The 22,449-nt window shown below is 33.3% G+C and overlaps 1 protein-coding gene across 2 annotated transcripts in view; it reads left to right on the forward strand.

The window, feature by feature from the left end:
- Window positions 1-22,449, forward strand: part of dsd (attractin-like protein dsd) — a 185,058-nt gene that overhangs the window by 16,940 nt on the left and 145,669 nt on the right. For both annotated transcript variants that reach the window (XM_085809220.1, XM_085809219.1), the window contains exons 3-4: window positions 15,723-15,851; window positions 21,450-21,628. In XM_085809220.1, the coding sequence (XP_085665346.1) occupies window positions 15,723-15,851; window positions 21,450-21,628 (308 nt within the window). The remainder of the gene's footprint in view (window positions 1-15,722; window positions 15,852-21,449; window positions 21,629-22,449) is intronic.

The raw sequence follows: 22,449 nt of genomic DNA on the forward strand, positions 1-22,449 counted from the left end.
ACATCCCAAATATGCTCTATCAGGTTAAGATCTGGCGAGTTAGATGGCCAGGACATTAATTGTAATTCATCCTTATGCACTTCGAACCACTCCAACACATTTCGATCCTTGTGACATTGTTGTGCTGGAAGATTCAATTTCCAGTAGGGAAGACAGACGTCATGTAAGAGTGCAACTGATCCACAGTTATGTTCAGATAGTCCACAGCTTTCATGGTCTGTTCTACCATAACTAAGGGTCCCAGAGCTACTCATGAGAACATCTCCCAAAATATAATATTGTCACCACCAGCCTGTGTACGTCCTGCCGTACAGAGGGGAGCAACTGTTTGCGTGGAAGATGGCATATTCTGACATAACCATTGACGTGATAAAGAGAAATCATGATTTATCTGACCAGGCAACTGCCTTCTACTTATCCATGGTCCAGGCTTGATGTTCTGGGCCGGTCGCAGACACTTAGCCGACAGGACACTTAACGGACACCAGTTAGCTGGCAAGACATTTAGCCGACGGCGACGCTTAGCCGACAAGACATTTAGCCAACACAGACACTTAGCCGACAGGACATTTAACCGACATGGACACTTAGCCGACACGGACACTTAGCCGACAGGACACTTAGCCGACAGGACACTTAGCCGACAGGACACTTAGCCGACAGGACATTTAGCCGACAGGACATTTAGTCGACACAGACACTTAGCCGACACGGACACTTAACTGACAAGACCAGGGTTCGTAGCGGTCCTTATAAGTGCTTATAAGTCCTTATATTTGAAAATAAAATATAAAGGCCCTTATAAGTGCTTACTTTTTCTATAAAGCCCTTATTTTTTTGTTTTTAGTGCCTATTTTTTGCTTTTAGTGCTTTTTTTTTCTTAATCAATGCGCTATTTTTCCCGGTACCAAAGCTGAAAATAAATAAACAACTTTTCTTCCTAATATGGAATATCAGATGGTGAATCATACTCCCGGAAATAGCTTTTCCCCGTTTCTCTGCATTAGCATAACCTTTGGTGTGCACGAAGAGTACAGACAGGTGCCCGTCGTTCTATTGGTCAAAGAATTGCGAAAGCAGTAGAAAATTTTGGTACATTCGGCATTCTTTTCCTCCCACCCAAATACTACACACGTTTGAATTTCTATCAAGATCATAAAAAGTTGCATTCTCATTCCACTTGGTCAGTTCACATTCGTGTTTATTATGATCATTATTCTTATATGAGCATATTTATGAATGTTTATAATAACATAGTTGCCGTAACTGCTGAAGTATAGTAAACTTCCAAAAATGGTTGTGTTTTAACACAGATTAGCTTTCTAAGAAATAATATTCGGACTGGCTTAAATAAAGGGAAAGTAATCGAATAGTCAAAATAATTTCATTTTTTTGGCCAATACATTATACAGTACGAAGATTGGGAGGTTCTCCCCTTTCTCCGCAAAATCTTGAATATTGAAACTGTTAACAGTTTGCTGCAAAACAAGCAACGGACTTTTTTTTTTTAAATCACTTTCCAATCTGGATTGAATAGGACTAAAAGTTCTGCGGTCTACCAACCCAAGCAAAGAATGATTCTATTCTGGAAATTTAACGCTGTCTGTTGAAAATTAGAATGAAAAACACCCCAGTTATTTAGTTCTTTATTCTCCCAATACCGGCAGCTGTTGATTCCGATTGCGTAATATCATGTAGGGAAGAATTATGGCACACATGTTGCGCAATAACGTTTGCGATATCTTGCAGAGATAATTAATTTTGATGTTCTGTCCGAGATTTGTTTATGAGAGTTTTACTGTGCTTGCTAAGCAGAATATTTTTCAGTTCCATTGTTTTATTTTTATATGATGCACATATCGAAATGTCAAAAACATTTATTTAGTGGAAAAATCTAAAGAGCGGCTACAGTGTACCCCCCTCAGCTTCTCTTTTTCAAGTTACGCTCGACTGTCTGAATATTCGCCGATTTCCAAGTATGCGGGTTAGTTAAGCTTTTACTGTTAAAAGATGACTGCAGGAAGCAAATTTCTGTCTTCTGATTTCAGAAATGTTACTCTTTTTTACTTAAATTACTTTGCTTGCAATATCTGTTAAGGGAAAACTGATATACAATGAAAATTTAGAAAATGTTCAGAATTTATATTTAAATTATTTAAATATCAATATGAGTGGAAAAATAAATTGTATTTATTATTAGGTTCCAAGCGAATACCATAAATATGCCTTATTATTATTTATTTTCTATATTTTGAACTGAAATTTCATCATTAAATCTTGTAATATAATTTAGTTCTGCATAGTTTTTTTTCCCTCTCATTGTAAACTAGTTCTGTAAATTGAACTGTTATTTAAAATTAAAGAAAAAAAAAAAAAAAAGTAATTATTTTCTATGGTTGAGGTAGACTTATTCTCTCTTAATAAATACTGCATTTCTCATATTTTAAATCACAAGTCTAATTTTTAAGGTTATGCAGTTGTGTATAATGTAATTAGACAGGCGCTTATTTTTTCCTTAAAATGTGCTTGAAAAGTGCTTATAGGTGCTTATTTTTTTAACTAAAATGTGGCTATGAACCCTGCAAGACACTTAGCCAACAAGGACATTTAGCAGACAGGACATTTGGCCGATACAGAGAGTTAGCCGGCAGGACATTTGGCTACGGGATACTCAACTGTCAACGCATTTAGTCAACAGGACACTAAGCCGAAAGTGACGTTTAGCTGACACGTACCCAATAATTATTCAAACTTACGATCAATTACAAAATTTCTCGACTTCTCCATAAGTTCAATATTTAAGTTATTTTTTCACTATCAGTAAAATTCATTTTTCGATTCTTAAAGGTCTTATATGTTCTTTTAATTATTGTGTTAATTTAGCATTGTTTCATATGTATCGTGCTGTTTGGCATATATTGGCCAAATTGATAAAGCGCTGAAATTTCTCTTCAGAGAATATGAATTAAATTTCGAAAGGAAAAAAAAAGAAATTTTTTAGCTAAGTACGGAGGTTACTTAATTACATTTTAATATGATCTTCAAAAATTACTCGTAAAGTTTCTTCATTGAATCAACTAGGTTCTTTTGAACACTTTCACATCATTAATAATTTGTCTTGTTTACTTAATGATATTAATTTTCCAATCTCGCTCCTCCAAATGCTTTCAAATTTCTAATACCTTTACGTTTCATTACTATTTTACTCATTACATCATGTTACATTCTTTCCCTTACAGAAACATTTGGCTCCTCCCACTAATGAAATGTCATTTCACTGTCATGAAAAATCTGAATAATGCAATAAAAACTATTGTTATTCTTGAAATACACTTTTTTATAGAAATATAGGTGAGGTTTATTTTAGCAAATATACTTAATTTTGTATTAAAAACAATTAAAAAATATAATTTTTAAGACAAGCAAAGGTATAAATTATTTGTCATCTCTATAATTTGCAGTTCATGCCACTATTCTTGAGATAGAAATTCTGTACCCTGCCTCTCGCTTAAAACACGTACTTAGGTTAATGTTTACAGCACTAAATTGGTGCATAATGTTTAATTTAGAAGTAAAATATTCTTTAAGGTTTTGTTTTATTCATAACTGTAGCTGCAGAAGGAGAGAGCCAGAAACCAAGTCTGCAGCCACCTAACAGGAGTAGGTTTAGTTTCTGTAATTACAGTAAAGCCCTAGAGCTATCTGGCCAAAGTGAGGGATGCCATCATGGAGAACTTTCTAATGAAAACTGGCTCGTATACATGTTACACATGGGGAAAACCACGAAAACACCCATGCAGTCTGTCTGTTCGTGGGATTTGAAATTCAGACCGAACAACCAGGTTTCATGATTTTAAAGCTCGGCCTCTGCTAAGCCTAACAGAAATAGGGTGACCATTTTACTTAATATATAACGAGTCTCTTCCAATGAAAATTGCCTTTTTAGACTAGAACTTTATAAATGCATTCAGAAAAATGGGCACGAAAAATTTTCCCATTACCATGTAGCTAAACCAAAAACAAGAAAGAGAAGGTATGAAAGAAGGAAAAAAAAAATAAAACTAATGGAAAATGAAATGAAAATTTACACATTTTGAACAGATATTGCGAAACGTTGTATTTTATATGAAAAACATTAATATAACATATTATACTAAAAATTACACATCGCGACTTTCAAAGCATTATCTTTTACATGACTGATCTATTTAAATTTAGCACCAGTAGCACCACATTACGGTGATTTTTCATGTGTGATGCTTTGCTCCTACTTGGTTTGTGGCCCCCTCCTACTGCAGCTTCAGTTATGAGAAAAACAAAACCTAAAAGAATATTTTACTTCTAAATTAAATATTATGCACCAATTTAGTGCTGTAAACATTAACCTTAGTAAGTATTTTAAGCGAGAGGCGTGGTCAATAAAATGTTACAAAATTTCTATCTCAAGAATGGTAGCATAAACTGCAAATTATAGAGGTCGCAAAAAATTTATACTCTTGCTTGTCTTAAAAATTCACTTTTTTGAATTGTTTTTAATAACAAAATAAAATATATTTGCTAAACTAAGCCTTACCACCATATGTTTCTATAAAAAAGTATAATTCAAGAATAACAATAATTTTTATTGCATTATTCAGATTTTTCATGACAGGGAAAGGATTTTTCATTAGTGGGAGAAGCCAAACGCTTTTGTAAGGGAAAGAATGTAACATGACGTGATGAGTAAAATAGTAATGAAACGTAAAGGTATTAGAAATTTGAAAGCATTTGGAAGAGCGAAATTGGAAAATTAATGTTATTAAATAAACAAGAAAAATTATTAATGATGTGAAGGGGTTCAAAAGAACCCAGTTGATTAAATGAAGAAACTTTACGGGTAATTTTTTAAGATCATATTAAAATGTAATTAAGTGACCACCGTACTTAGCAAAAAAAACTTCTTTTTTCCTTTTGAAATTTAATTCATATTCCCTGACGATAAATTTCAGTTTGGCCAATACACGCCAAACAACACGGTACATATCAAACAATGCTAAATTACATAAATATTGAACTTATGGATAAGTCGAGAAATTTTGTAATTGATAGTAAGTTTAAATAATTTTGGTACGTGTCAGCTAAACATCACTGTCGGCTTAGTGTCCTGTTGACTAAATGTCTTGACAGTTAAGTGCCCTGTAGCTATCCTTGTCGGCTAACTGTCCGTGTCGGCTAAGTGTCCTGTCTGCTAAATGTCCTGTCGGCTAAGTGTCCGTGTCGCCTAATTGTTCTGTCGGCTAAGTGTCCTTGTCGGCTAACTGTCTGTGTCGGCTTAATGACCTGTCGGCTAAGTGTCCGTGTTGGCTAAATGTCCTGTCGGCTAACCCGTTCTGAGCCCACTCTAAGTGTAGTTGACAATGATGCTTGTCCGACAGAGGCACACAAGCTGAACGTCTGCTGCATGATCCCATATCCAACAGTGTCTGCTAAACTGTGCACTCCAAAACACTGGCACTTGGACCTGCAGGTTACAGCTGAGCCATTGTCTGGCACCGATTTTGCTGTACCAAGTAAGACAGTCTCCAACATCTTTTTTTTTTTTTTATGACACGTGGACATCCAATGCCTTGGCATTTACAGCTGGTTTCACCATCATTTATCCACTTTGCATAAATATTAACAATGGCAGATCATGAACAACCTACCATTCGTGCAGTTTTGAAGATACTCATTCCAAGTTTTCGAGCCATTATAATCTGCCCTCTATCAAATTTGCTTAGATCAGAGCCATTCACAAGATTTGCAAAACTAAGTGCAAGAATGATTCCATACCTTCTCCAGCAGCAGTTAAATACCATTCCCATTTAATCATGTTCTCTCCATTTCATTCAGATGAATTCATTAAAAAATGTTTGGATGGTTATAATGTTTTGGCTCATCAATGTATAGCTTGTCTGGTTTCTTAAGTGCTCAGATGCCTTACTCATTAACTGCAATAATAACATTGCACTACATATTTCATCTTTGGATAGAAACTGATTTGAAAGGTATAAATCTTGATTTTACTACACAAAAGACCTGCTGAATTAGAGTCCAATAGCAGTATGCATTATGCTCCATAGGCAAATTCTGAATTATCAGATAGCCATTAAACTCATTTTTAACAGCATTTTTAGACAATTTTATGATGAATACATAATTAATTTTAAACGTGGACATGTTGAAATTTCTTTACTCCAGATTTCTTTTTGGGAAGCACATCATTTCAATCAATTTTCAGAAGCCAAAACTTCTGCATAAAAATTTTTGCTTTCATAATAATTAGTCCTGTTATTCTGAATGGATAAACTATTCAAGCAACGTCTGATAAAATCAGTCTCTTAGTATAGTTATCATGCAATTTCATTGTTGTACTGAATGCTAAACAGTCAGAAATCTGGGTTCCATAAATACCTAATATTTTTTATTCTTCAATTGGTTAGAGGAGAAATAATTTTCGGACTTAGCATCAACATTAATCACTTATCCGTATGGAAGTATTTATAAAGCTTTTAAGCCTTCTCAACTTAAAAGACTAACTGATTTTGCAGTTCTTCACTTTTTCTAAGTCAGGGCTTCTTAAACGTTTTCAGTCGCAACCCCTTTTTATCACTGAGATTTTTTTTGCAACCACAGAACCCCATAATATTTACCAAAATTTTGTGGGACCCCATAAGCATTGCGCAAATCCGACTCACACCTCTAGATGGGATCCTGTGTCCATTCATGAGTGAAACTGTCAGTTTTTTTCACTTGTACTATTCAGTTTTAAGTCATTAACTTTAATTTCTAATTTTAAGATGTAGAGCAATGTGGAAATGTTAAATAAGTAACAGACGCAGTGACAGCGTCTCGTACAAAACAAGTAAAATGAACGTTTATATTATAAAAAGAATGTGTTGAAATGTTTTCATTTTTTATTTGTATCTTTATCTATTTTCAGATACATTGCGAAAAAATATTTGGTAATTGTAAAATTATAATAAAGAAATATCAAAACTTCTAAAATTTTTGGCAACCTCCTTGCTGCAGGTCCTGCGACCCACAGTTTAAGAAACTCTTTTTCCTAAGTCATCTGCTCCTGGCAGAACATTATCTATAAAAGAATCTTGAAATGTGTTTGAAGCAGCTTCAAGTCCTTTCCTCCTTTCCATCCTTTCTTCAACTAATTGTTATAAGACTCCCATAGTAAGGAAAGGTGCACTAATAGGGCCTTTTGTAATGGTATTCATTATTGATATGTCTTGATTTCTTCCTATGCATCCCTCTATAAAATAATTAGTTGAAATTTCCTCTGACATGGATATATTAATATTTGAAGCACATTTTCCCCATCTGAACAATAAGTGCTAAAGTATGCTTTCCAAATCTGATCATAATTGAAATGAATCTTCTTATGCTATGCCTCTGTTCGGTAGCAGTTCAATTAACCCTTTCCGGACGGGCATCCCATATATGCATTCTCTACGAACATCTCTGACAGCTGGTCGTCCCCACCCACACATCACTGGAGAGCAAACATAAGGAATGGGTGATGCATATATGCATTTTAAGTTGAAACATTTTTTAAAGACCTCTAGATGGGATCCTGTGTCCATTACGATGGAACTGAGTAGAAATTCAGGATGATGTCCTTTTTGATAACATTCTGGGTAATCTTGGTGTCAGCAGTTTACGGAAGGAGGGAGGAAAGCACAATGTAAACAAACAGAGCAACACTGTTTAACTCGCCAGGTGTTATAAATATTTGCATTTCTGATATCCCTTTGAAGCCCTTAATTTTTTTTTTTGTTTGTTGTTATGTGGGGTCTGTTAGGATTTCTGTGTTAGTTTTAGGGTTATGCTTTGCATTGCTTTTATCGTTTATATCTCGCATACTCCCCTTTTTATTTCGGAAATCCTTGACTTCAGTTTATTATGGCAAGTGAGCATAATTTATCAGAGGAAGGATATATTAGCATGGTAAATGAGCCAGTTAGTGACATGGATGAGAGATATTCATTTTCTAAAGAGTTAGGGAGCGATATTTCTATTGATTCTCATAGAAACATTTTGTCAGAGATTGAGCTCACTGTCTGCCTGCCTTCCAGTTCCCATGAAATATTTTGTTACTTCTCTAAATTGTCTTTCTGGTATTTTTTCTTATTAATTTAAAAGTTTATTAATGCATTTTATCAATTAAAACTTTGTAATAATTTGAAGTGCTTCCAAAAATTATTTCTCAAAGTAAGCAAGTTTTTTTAATGTTTAAGTTTTTTTAATTTTATTTGTTGTAAAGTGGAAAAAGATTATTAAATGCTAATTTTAACATATGTGATAGCTTAAGTAGTAATATAACACAGTACCAAAAATTATGATGTTAGGGCTTAAACTTTTTTAAAAATATTCCCTACCTTAAAGTTAGGTTTGGTGGCGCAAACTCCCATCATATGTGATGATTCCTTTCAACTTTCATTCATCTCGAGGAAACGTCTTAAACAAAGGTGCACCCTCTCGAAAAGGGTTAAATATATTATAGGCTTATATTTGTTTATCCTTTTTTAATTTCCAAAACATTCGTTATAATCTGATTCAAATTGTCTATTTCTTGGATGAACCGACAATATGCTGAATTGTCTTTCCTCAAACTAATATAAATTTTTTTTGCTGACAGTAGTGTAACCAAACACTGAATTTTAAAACATAAAGGGAGTATTCTTTTTAATGCAGTTTTATCACAGTGTAATAAATCAAACAAGATTTTGGCACCTGTTAATAAATCAGCATTTGATGACATGTAAAATTCAGGCTCTGAAAGTTTTATAGAATTAAAATATTCTATGAATATCCATTTTCAAGGTTGTGTAATGTTTGTAATTTTTGTCGCTGTTAAGAATTCTTACTTTTTAATATATTCTTTTTTATTAACAACAGTAGAATTAATTTTTTATTTTATATTAAGACACCTCTCAAGTAGGAACCCAAAACATAATTTTTCTTCTAATTTAAACAAAGTCTAGTTGAGCTTTCCAGTCATGAAATTGCACATTGAGCTGCTATTAATGCCTGCCATCCAAGGACAAGTTGACTCACCTCTGTCCTTAGTGTAAACTGTAGCAGCTACAAACAGAACAGTTTCAAAAATCTTTTGAGTGTAAGAGATTCTTTATGACGATATCTGCGAAACTACTTCTGAACATGGGGAGTCAGTGCAGGGATCTTTCTGAATGTTTCCATGGCAAGTATGTTTCAGTCAGGAAATTGAGGCAGTTAATATGAAGATAAAATCTTTTTAGGTAAAAGTTTACAATTGGGTGCCCCTTGTTTTTTGGCAATTCTTTTTTGACGCCAGGAAGGCACAATTTCAAGATGGCCGCTACACAAAACCAAAATAAGAAGTCCAAGAATTGCACAAACTCTGTGTCCATGTACACATCGATCTGTTTTCACTTCAAAAAATATCCTAGATTTGCACAAACTAGGCATTGTGCACTGCCTTAAATCTATGTCTATTTAAATTATCTATCTATGTCTATTTAAATTATCTATCTTAAATATATGTCTGCACTGTCTATTTTCATTTAAATAAAATCAGGAAGCTAAAACAAAGTTAAAACTATAATGGTAACCAGAAGTGAGGTTTCATCACCAAAATTGAGCCCACCAGCGGCCGAGCGGTAAAGACGCTGAACACTGGTAGTTCGGTCCGAGGTTCGAATCCCGCGAACGGGCTGGCTGCATGGGCGTTTTCGTGGTTTTCCCCATGTGTAACGTGTATACGAGCCAGTTTCCCTTAGAAAGTCCTCCACGAAAGGCATCCCTCCCCTTAGGCAGATAGCCCTAGTGTGCTTTGCCATAATTAAATACACACAATACACACATCACCAAAATTTAAAAAAAAAATTGTTGCTAATCAAAGGGGCACCCAATTCTACACTAGAGCCTCTTTTTACAGTATCAGAATGTTTATTCACTGGTAAATTTTAAAATTTATCACGCATATAAATTGGATGTGTTGATTACACAGCTTACATATATTCCATAGAATTAGTTTTGAATTAACTAGAAATATGTTTTGGTACATGAAGGGAAGGCTTGGAATTAATAATTCTGCTTGTTTTGGCACCTGACATTTTTACAAGAAATGTGATGGAGTATAGGAAACTCAGTAGAGTTTAAACTTACTTCAAATAATTTATGAAAATCTTTATCTAATTTAGGAAGAACTGAATTTATTAGTATAATATCCAAAATATGTGGCGTTCAATGCTCTAATACTTAAGTGTTCTAATATTTTGAGGAACATTATTGAGCAACTTACTAAGCTTGACTGTAGATTCATGATTTATTTTTTCTCTGTTTATTATGGAGTCAGCCATGTTTATAATGGAGTTTCCTGTTAGTAATATGTTTTAACAGTTAAACATTTATTTTCTAAATGAATTTCTAATGCTTTACATAATGATTAAAAAAAATTTGTTTTCCGTTCAGTCTCTTTTGCTAGGCTTTCTTGTGACAATTTCAAATAATAAAGCTTTTCAACCTCTGATAACTGAAAATTGTTAGAAATTGTAAAGGATGCACTCCATATATCCTTAAAACCTGAATTATTATGACTTCCGATTACAGACTGCTGTCTTATTCATGTTTTATTAACAGCTTGTGTGCATGGCATTTTCAGAAGAAGAATTCTTTCTTTTTGGTGTTCTTTTGTATTCATTCCATCTTCCAAATCATCAGTCTTTATAAATTTTTTAGTTCTGCTGTTTATTGAATCAGTGGTGTCCCTTCAATATGACAGGAACACACACATCCTACACCCGCCACGATTGCCACAGTTGTGACTTGGAGAACTACATACATTTTACCCCACTGAGGACAAATGATAAACTGCGTCACATATGGCCAAAGTGCTCCTTCACACATTTTCTACCTCAAAACTTATTGGCGACACGCATGCTCACAAAAAAGGTTCTCTCAACCATGCTCCTCCATGCATCAGTGGATCCAACTGAGCACACCCACACACTGGAGCTGCAGCTGCAGCCCATCAGTGCAATGACCAGTCTCATCACTGAGCTCACAACCATGCCCATAAAGCAGGCTTAATCACAACAATCAATCGTATCTCCTCATATTGCATCAGAAATGCTTAAAAGGGGAATGTGTAGCAAGCTCGAGAGCCAGTCAATGCTCTGAAATTTGAAAGAGTCAGAATTCTTGAACCTAGTGCTCAGGAACTCTTTTGCGCTAGTTTTAGAGAATTAAACTTGCATATGTAACGGATCCAGGATTGAATCCCAAGGTTATTATTATCTTCAAGGGCATGTAAAACTCATGCATTGCTGCATTTCCCATTGGCACTAATAGATGGTGACGTGAGCAAGCAACAGATACCTGAAGCCACCAAGGTCTGTCGTACAACATGATCACTGTAAATCCAAATCCTGCTCTTTTAACTATTAACTCAGTTAGTGTTATTATTTCAATTTGGAGTTTATCTAATACCTTTGTAATAATAATTTTCAAAGCTGCATTCCCCCCTTAATTTTTTATTGTTAGTAAAAAAAAATTTGCAGACAGTTAAATTTAAAGTGAAATATAATAGAAATTAAATTCAGTGATCTTTTTATTTTGCAGTTCCTAATTGAAAATGGTGAAATCAAAGTTATCTACCCATTTTTATCAGGGTAAAGATCAGCTCTATGTAATGATATCCAGTGAAACAAATGAAGTTATTTACAACAGAATGAAAGTTTTAGTAGAAATCTTTATGGGTCTGTTCTAAATTTTAGCTCAACCCCCAAAATGAATTTACTTTTCAATGGACTGTATTAGCAACTGAAGTGATAATGATCTTTCTTAGTTGTTTATTGAAACGCAACAATAAAGGATAAGTATTACATTATTAGAACTGATGTTCTTCCCAGTTACTTTTTGTGCCAGTTCGATGTGGTGTTAGTAAATGAAAAAAAGGAAGTTATCTGCCCAAGTTGGCATCATTATTTTTTTAATATAAGGTCACCAAGTTTTGCGTAAATATCATTAAAGGCAACATGAGTTCTAATTGAGAAAGCATTAAAATATCTTAAAGCCAGACTTTATTCAGTTTCCAAAGTAATTATTATTGCCAAATATTGGATTTAGAAATACAGTCAAAAGTCGTTAATCCGGACCTCAAAGCTGCATACTTTCTGCGCATGCGTAAACGCATGCGTAAACTTTCTGCGCATGCGTAATACTTTTACGCATGCGCGTTTAATGTATAACGGACGGTATAAGCTAAGCTAAAATTATCTAATTATGTATTTCAGTTAATGTTGTAGATTGCGTTGTTCCTAATTCTTCGAATTGGATCCGGCTTATTATTTTTTGCAGACTTTTAGAGGAATTTTATAAAAGTAAGCTTGAACTTTCGATTATGTCAAAAAGATTTCCGATGCTGGAGCTGCCAAAGGGTCTACAAAGCAAAAGCATGTTTCGATGTCCATCAAATAAAAAGTGGAATTCCTGCAAAAAATGGATAAAGCCATATCCTTTGTTTCTCTAACCATTCCAAAATCTGTTAAACAATTTCACGCTGCTCTGCCGGGGGGAGGGGGAATGTCGCGCTGCGAAATGAACTGGAAGTTGATCTGTCAGCACTATCCTTATCTTCAGGGCAGATGTTTTTATTTTATTCGGCTTATAATTCCTTACTCTCGATGTACTCCGTCTTTGATATGATTTAAATCAAATTCCTCATCATTATAAATATCACGAATGCAAATCAAATAGTTTTCTGGTTGCAATTTTCTAATTTCGACTATGCGTAATGTATGCTTTAAGTATTATCACATAAAATGAAGCAACTTAAACAACTTACATTGAAATAAATGTTTAATAAAGTAAAGAAATAAATATTAAGCTTTTTTCTTTGTAAATTTTGATACCCTTTAAATCATAATTGCTCTTTATTTCATAAATTACAGTTTCATATTTTTAATTTTGTAATTTCTGCATGCTATCTTACCAGATTTAAACTGATGATCTATAATCCGGAAAAATCGTTTATCCAGAATCGAACTCCCGACGAGTCTGGTTTAAAGACTTTTGACTCTATTAGTTATGAGTAATCCTCCACAGTCCACTACTTACTGACATTTACATGCACTAATATATGGTGAAATTATTTTAAAAATTGTCTTGTCAGCTCTGGATTAGCCATGTTGATAACATTTTGCATTTTTCTTGATAACTATAGAGATATTTTTTCTTTATAAATTGGATCGATTTAGTCATTCAATTCACTTTTGAAACTGAATTGGACAATTCTTTTTTTCCTTGAAAAATTATTTGCAATGAATTTGATTTCATTACCATTTCCCCCCCCCATAAACCTTTTTCTGTTTTCTTGCCTTCTCATGCAAAGTTATGTGACAAAAACTAAATAATTTGAAATTCATTGCCATTGATGGAGGTTTTTCTGTTATGGTCACTGATATAGCCTTTTATTTTGTTTTCCCTCCTGTTACTATAAAAGTCATTTCTTTATTTGAAATAACTTAGCAGCTTTGTCATCAGCCTATTTCATCTTTCTGTTGGTAATAAAATTGCTCAAATTCTACACAAGTTTACTTTCAGGACATTTTCTATCTATCATTAAAATTAATGTTCAGTTCCTTAACCCCTTAGACGCTTCAGAGGCGTCGCAAGTTTATCGGACCAAACATGAATAAGACGCCTCAGAGGCGTTGCAAGGTTATCGACCCAAACATGAATAAGACGCCTCAGAAGCATCGCAAGGTTATCAGCCCAAACACGAAAAAGACGTCTCAGAGTCATCGTAACTCTACCAGGCGGAACATAAACAAAACATTTCAGAATGATAGGAGTTGATCGACAAGATCACATGCTAGCGTGCTTCCCTCTTATGAGAAAGTGTATGAAGGGGTATCGGAAAATTTTCTTTTACCTGTTTGACATGACGTTATTTAAGTCTTTCATTTTGCATAACAAGATAAATATTGAGAAAAGACAGGGATATACAGAATATAAGGTTAAAATAGCCAAATTATTATTGGAAAATACACCATTATGGAACTACAACGGTAAAGGACAGTTGTCAAGTGGAAATTTACCACTAAGATTGCAGGCTCAACAGTGGAGTCATTTTCCCAAACATATAGATCCAATGTCGAATCAACACCCAAAATGCAGATGTGTAGTTTGCACGTGTAAACAACGCAGAAAGACAACGTGGAAATGCAAAAAGTGTAAAATTGCATTACATGTACCAACATGTTTTGAGAGATATCATGCTGTCAAAGATTACTAAAGTTTTGTATTAAAACAAAAATGTTATTATTAATGAATTATATAATTTGCAACAATAAATCTTTTTTTTTGTTTAATAATCAACCAACCGTAATTATTTATCAAACATCTTGCAAAGTTAATTGTACTGCACACGTGTATATACAAATCATAGGAAGTTTGCGATTTGTATAGTTTCGAATGCTGAGCAAAGTTGTTTATGTCCCTGCGCGCGACCGACTATGGTGTCGCTTTTGGCCTGCACGTTTGGAAATTAGATCATAAGGGAAGGGGTTGAAGATTCCATTCTGCAGGAATTTGCAGTATATCTTGTCAGTGTGGGTGTTGACATGTATCAGCCAAACTAAATGAATGATAAAATTTTACATCATTGAATGGAAACTTTATGTTCGAAAAGAACAACCAATCTAATCTTTGACAGCTAATCATAGTTGAACAGTTAATCAAAATTATGACATTGTTTTGCAGATACTATCCATAAAGCTTCTTCAGATGTTAAATTAGATTTTAATAAACCTTTCACATTCTCAGAAATTTTTCTTTTTTTAGTTAATGACTTAAATTCCTACCCAGTTCTCAAAAGTTTCAAAATTCAGATAGCTTTTTTTTTTACATTGCATTATTATTCTTCTCAGCAGATGACACTATGTTAATTTTTGCTTCACTTTGCCCATTGATTTCCCTATCAAATGATTGTTGCTTCTCCCACTTTTGCAGAAAAAATTTGTTCCTGATGAAGAAGAACCATCCATCATCTTCTTGAACTGGATTAGGTTTTATTCAAAATCTATTCCAATGTATGATTGCATTTTTGCATAATTTTGAACTACGGCATAGTTATTTTTTATGGCATTTCTATAAAACTAAATTTATTAATACATGCCCAAGAACTTTCAAACTATATATAAAAAAAAATTATCCAGAAACTGAAAATATCTTCAGTAATTTAACTCGTTAAAGTGAAAATTTATTGTTAAGTGAACTGTGCTGTAAAAGGAAATTATTTTCTTAATGAGGTAGTTGATTTATGCTGTAATTGGTGATGAAAAATAAACCAAATATGTTTAGGCAGATTTTTTAAATCAATATAGCTGAAAATTGTAACAAGAGGAACCATAATTGTGGAGTTTACCAATGTCATGAGAATAAATGTATTTAATGTACTTGTAAGGTCTGTATTTTTATGTAGGATATTTTTTAACAAAATCATCTCTTATAAAAATTATGTCTTAATTGATGTTGAAAATTTGATAGATTACTAAAATTCATAAGCTCATCTTTTACGATTGCAATTTTTTTTTCTTCCGTGTATTTTTATGTGTGAATTTTGAATGAATTTTAATACTAAAATAGTTTAATCTTACAACTTGTATTAAGAGTTTTGAAAAATTTCTCTTTTTTTTTTTCAGTGGCGTATTAGTAAGATATGGTACACCTTCAGATCGACTATCTGAAATTGTGGCCACATCTGGTAGTGCATATATTTACTTTTATAGTGACGCTGCATATAATATGAGTGGTGTGAATATTACGTATAGGTAAGTTTTTCAGTCATGTAGTTTATTATTTTTGTTTAAGTAAAAATGACCGCTTGAGTACTATTTTTGTTTATCCTTGGTATAAAAATGGCAAGAAAATCAACCATAAAAAGTCAGATTTTTTTAATTAAATTAAAAAAAAAAATTAAATTAAATTTGAAATTTTTTCCTTCATTAACTTACTAATTGTGTGCGTGCATTAAAAGTTTTTGATGTAATTAAACCTTTAATTTGATGATATTCAGAAGTATAATACATATTTTAACAAATTAATATAATAGTTAAAGCTATAAATTGCACAATTTTTTAAAATTAAAAACATTGAAAACAAAAAATAGCCTTTTGTCATTAGTAACTTGCAGAGTGACTTTAATCACATTATATTTGCATTACTGCCATTTGCACTCAGTGCTTTAAATTAAATAACAAGTTTTGCTGCCTTTTCAGCCCCTAACCTGATTTCTCAATTTGTTGTATGCAATTCCAAAAGTAGAAAATATTATGTGAGTTCCTGCTGATAAAGATTTTACTGTGCTTAAAATTTTAATGGCATGCAGTTCATGTACCCCAGCACATTCTTTCACAAGAGTTATTGGTTGCTTCTGTTGAAGTGTGACACTGACTCAACTTCCTCATTTTCAAAAAGAATCCCACTGAAAGTTGCATGCAGCATAAAATATTTCAATAAAATGCTGAACAAAGCAGTGTCTGCATATTTTTCTTTTCCTTATTCAAATGCCTTTTCTTTGACACTTGATAGTAAGACTTCATCTTTTATTTGTCAGCCTTTTATTGAACTGTTAAGTTTTAGTTTATGAATGTAAAAAACTACTTTTATTCAAGTTCTGGTATTTACCAACATTTTCTATGCTTTTAGTTGTTGAATTAATAAAGCATGTTAGAAAATAATCTAAATTTAAATAAATGTTTATATGTGTTTTTCGAGTTTTGGAAAGGAAGGGGGAATGATCTAGCTATGGTGAAAGGGGTGCAGTGGGCAAAAAATGTTGAGAACCAATGTTATAGAGTTTTTTTTGGTGCTTGTTATACCCTTCTGAAATTGGAGGGAAAATAGCTGAGAACATTAGATTATTTCCCAACATTTATGTTAGCTGCAGAGTTGCCAACTCTCCCGATTTTTGACTGCTCTCCTGCCAACCCGATTTACAATATATTTCTCCTGACTTTTTCTTATTAAAATTTCTCACGATTTTTATGGAACTTGGCTTAATACTTCATTATATGAATGGAAAAAAAAGTGATTTTGGACGTCTGAAAGCAACTGAATTTTCTCTAGATTATATCTATAACAAAACCTTGTGAGTCAGATAAGAATTTCTGCTTTGTGAGTGACAGCATACGTATCCAGAAACGTCGTTCTCCAGTTCTCCGATGGGCATCGAGCTCCACTGCATGTCATCTGGCATATATTACCCAATGAGCACAAAGCAAGCTCAAGGCTGTTATTTGGATGTTCTTTAGTTATTTTGTTCATCTTGTCCTGAGTTGTGTGAGTACACGTGCCTTCGGAAAATAGTTTTAGAAATTATCATCTTTTGTTATGTGTGCGAGAAAGGTGAAATACTTGTCCACGTTTCAAAAATCGTACACAGTTGACTTTCCTTCCATTATTTCCTCAAGGAAATGTAATAAATTTGCGATTTGTAATGTCTGTCATTGCGATTTTTCGATTTCGCGTGGTGGAAGGGTGGATGTTCTCAAACATGTGCATACACAAAAACACAAGGACAACGTGAGTTGTTTGGATAAAAACGAAAAATTGAATTTTTCTTCGGAAACAAAGGCCCAAAAAGTCATTAATGCAGAATGTCTGTTTTCTGCCTTTTTACCGAAGTACAACCTGTCACTGAATGCATCGGATCATGCTGCAGCTTTATTTAGAAAAATGTTTCCCGATAGTGAAATCGCTAAGAAGTACTCAAGTGCAAGGGCCAAAACAGGTGCAATTGTTAAAGAAATGGGTTTGAAAAATAATCTTCACTTAATGATTGCATGGTGAACCTGCCACCTCTTAAATTTAGCAGCTGAAAAAAGGGCAGCTTCTCTACCAATAAATGTGGATGAACACATTGTTGACATTATTATTTATTATCTTGAAGGGAGTTCTAAAAGGAAGGAAAAATTGAAACAGTTCCAACAGCTGCATAGTACTGAAATGAGACAAATTTTGAAACGTGTGTACACGCTGGCTGTCTTTAAAGAAATGCTTACCTAGAATCCTTGATCAATGGAACCCACTTCTTTTATTTTTTAAGGAAGAAGTAAATGCTTGGAGAGTTAAGATAAAAGGCTGTATTGAAAGTTATAAAATACCTAAAGTAAATGGAGATGTAGTTACTACTTTCATTGTTAAAAATAGGTTTGAGAAAAATAAAGTAATTTCTGCACTATTCAGCAATTCATCTGGCAGTTCTCAAAATAATACTGCAAAATATAAGCGTAAAGCTGATACAAATTTCTCTCAAAATAAAAAAAATTGCTCAACACGCGAAACCTTTTTCCGATTATTGTAAGTTTATCTTGTGAAGAACGAATATTTATGTTTTTTTCTTCAGACCTTAACAAAGCTTTTTGCTTTTTTTCACAATTCGTTTTGCCATCATTTGATGTTCTTAACACAGTTCTACAAAGCAGAATTCCATTAATTCATGTTTTGCAATCAATGATTTATGATCTGTTTAAAGACATTTTATCAAAGTTTATAAAACCAGTCTGTGTTTTGTCTTGTAATTCTATATATGATGTGATTTATGGTGAAATAGAAAATCAGAAGAAAGATGAGGATTTGGTAATAGGAGCTGCAATTACAAAAGTAAGTTTTATCTTCATTTCAGAAGTTACTTCTGTCGAGTATGTGATTACATACTACATAAATTTCCAGTCAACAATGAAGTGATTTTGCATGCTAAAGTTGCTGATGTTTCTGCTCTAGCAAATGCATCTTTTTCTGATATAAGGTACTTTTTGAACAGATTTCCTGTGTTACTTCATTTAGTCATGAAAGATGATGATATTGCCACTGATAATATTGCAGTTGCAATTTTGCAGTTTACAATTAAAAAACTTGAATGAGGTTATGAAATCAGCTAGGATTGACACCCAGTGGAGTTTAATTGGAAAACTGAAAGGTGCTGATGGAATTTTAAAATCTAGTGAACAGTCTAGAATTATGTTGGCCATCTTGACAGTTCCCCGTAGTAATGCAGAGTGTGAGAGGATTTTCAGTGTTGTTGCAAAAACGAGGACTAAATTTAGATCTAATATTAGTGATGACACATTAGAAAAACTTTTATTAGCGAAAGCAGTCCTACGGAGCAATTGCTATGAACAAAATTATGAAGTTTCTTTCTTAATGAAAGCAAAATCTGCCACTGTTTATAACATTTGTAGGAAAGCTGATTAAAGTGTCTTTTTTTTTTTTTTTTTTTTTGTTTTCTTAAATGATGCAAGTAATAAAAATGTTTTTTATATGTAAGGTATTTTTGTGTTGCTTGCATTTAAGAATTAGTAGCTGTTAAAGTTAGTTCATTATTAAAAACTATGTTTTTGCCATTTAAAAAGTCTTTTTAACATTGTGAAAAGTCTTTGATTTCTTTAAAAAAATCTCCTGATTTTTGAGTGTCATAGGTTGGCAAATATGTAGCTGAAAAGAAAAAAATATGGTTGAATAAGCAGTTCATAACAATGAAATGATGAGTTTTTAAACTAAAGAAAAATCACAATCAAAAGACTACTGAGAAATGACTTATTACTCGTTAGGAAATGTTGAAAGAAGGGATAAAATGTTTGCAATTGTGCTGTACTGAAATCTGAAATAAGATTATTTCAGTCTGAGTCTGGAAGGTTAAACGCTATAAATTATCTTTTAATTTTGAAATCCATTCAGAGTACATCATACTGTATTCCTTTACTGGTTGATGATACTGATTTTTTTCCTATACAGGTTGATGAATGAAAAATATCAAGAATTTGCCTTTCAAATAAGACAAAAAATGTATTGAATTTCTGATGTTATATGTTAATTAGAGAAATGAATTGTAGTAGTAACTCCAACATGTTCCAGTTTCCTTTAAAATACTCAAAAAGTACAAAATCTGTGTAATTTTATTTGAAAACCATTTTCATGCCACATTTCAGCTCTCTCACTTGTTAAAATTTTAAAAATAGAAATCTAATATTACCTGTGTTTAGTATAATAATCTGTTCCTGATCCTTTTTCACATGCATCTAGAGTTTCCAGTATTAAGTGGTTTAGCAATTTCTGGAACAAATAGGGTATTTGAATTAATTGTCGCTGTTTGTTGGACAGAAAACATTCAAAGTAGTATCTTTTGGCAGCTACAATCTTTTCCCACTTTTTAGATAAAAATGTATTCCATGATAAAAATTTCCTGTTCTTTTGAGCTGATCCACCCAGAGAGCCAGTTTTCCAGATTGTTAAAGGATGTGAAATGTTGCTCAGAGAGGCCTTGTTGCATGAACCGAAACAAATGGTTAACCGGAAGGGGCGATGCCAGATGAATATGGTGGGTGGTTTAAGGCATCCTGTGGAAGTCTTTTTAAGGTTTCCTTCACTCGGTTTGCAACATGTGATTTGGCATTATCATTAAGCAGAATTGAAGGGCTTGCAGCAAGAAGGGCTCAGCTCCACATTTTGAAATTTTTGAAAAATTAAAAAATTTCAAAGATTTATTTTTTAACTTGTGTTCTAAATATTTGTCATCATTAAAAGTACTAGTAAAAAAGGATTTTTTATGGCTACTCCAATGGCTTTTTACTCCAATCTAAAGAACGATTTTTTTTAACAAAAAAGACCCATGAACAAAAAATCTACCAAAGTGGAGCTGGGTCCTTCTTGCTGCAAGCCTTTCAATTTGTCATGTATCTGAGCATATTGCAGGCATTTGTTGTTAAGTGCGCAGTTGAGCAACTGTGCTTCATAGCATTCATTATTCATTGTTTGACCCAGTTGCAGCAGCTTATGGTATATCATATTGGCTTGATCTCAGCAAATGCCACTGCTTGCCATGAATATACAATTTTGATATTGCTGTTGATGGTTCATCGCAATGCGCCCATGATTTGTTACGCTTCTGATTGTTGTAATGAATCCACTTTTCATCACCAGTTACTATGACATGTAAAAATGACTTGCTGCACATTGTTTCCAGCAGAGCATGTTATCCATACACTTCCACTAGCAAACAGGGATTTTTCTACAACAGATTTCTTCAGATGAAAGCACAAGAGTAACACTTTCTGTAAATGCTCTTTTTTAGGTAATAAGCCCGACATGTTCAAGGCACCATAAATAGATATGTTCTTTACACTTTACTTGATCTGCATACAGATCTGAAAGCCTAGTGTTTCTACTGTTCAATGTGCCTCGTGTTACTTTTGGCTGTGCTGCACTAGTGCAACTACTGCCCTTTCTGGGTCAACAATGAGAATTAATTCAAGCTGTCAATATTATGCAATCTAATTATCTTTAATCTTGACTAGGGAACTTCCTATTACTGTCTTTACTTGATCATGTATTATTAAAAAAAAATTTCCCCCCCCGTTTTTTTTTTTCAGCATAAACAGTTGTCCTAAGAATTGTTCAGGTCGTGGTCCATGTGTTGATGGCTTTTGTACATGCTGGGCCAGTTGGACAGGGGAGGCATGCGATGTTCCCATTTGTCCTCATAATTGTCAAAACAATGGTTATTGTGATCCTGAGCACCACAAGTGTATTTGTAAACCAGCCTACACTGGTAAGATGGTTTTTAAGGTAATATTTTCAATTTAAACTCTAATTGACTTCAGTTTTTGCAGTAATTCCTTCTGTTATGTGTAAAATATTATATAGTGATAAAATTTGAGTGGTAGATACAGTACAGTGTCTGAAATATAATATTGTTGGGACTATGGCAATTTCAATCCAAATTTCAGAAATTTGCAGATTTTATATCATCAGTTTAAATCTAATAAGATGACATGTAGAAATTATAAAATTAAAGGTATGAAATAGCAGTTAATAAAATAATGAAGTATACATGATTTTAAGGGAATGGAAATTTACCAAAGAAAATATTAATACTTTCTCTTTAATTTTATAGACAGACAAAACATCTTGTTTAGTTACAAAGCTCCATTGTTCAAGTTCTGTAAGTAGTACTGTGATGAGATTTACCACTAAACTGTCAATCAAAGTTTTTTCATTTTCGAAAACCTCGAAGCCATATTTTCTGGATTTAAAACTGTACCATACATTTCACCAACCGTTAGTTGCTCAATGATTGGAATATTGTCATTGCAGTGGAAAATTTGTATTATATCGTCTTCATCTATTATCTTTTCTTTACATGTTCTAGTAATTCTAAAATTTCCGTAGTGTTCAAAATCTATGCCTAAATTAAGTTGTTTTGTTTTTATTACTTATTTGAGTCTCTATTTTCACAATTTACATTCTTTAAGATGACATTTACATTATTAAAGTAAGGGTCCACCAGCGGCCGAGCAGAAAAGTCACTGAACACTGGTAGTTTGGTCCGAGGTTCGAATCCAGCAAACGGGCTGGCTGCATGGGTGTTTT

Source organism: Stegodyphus dumicola, chromosome X2 (genome assembly GCF_044657685.1).
Source record: "Stegodyphus dumicola isolate Sdum_Otavi_A_Nest chromosome X2, ASM4465768v1".
NCBI lineage: Eukaryota > Metazoa > Arthropoda > Arachnida > Araneae > Eresidae > Stegodyphus > Stegodyphus dumicola.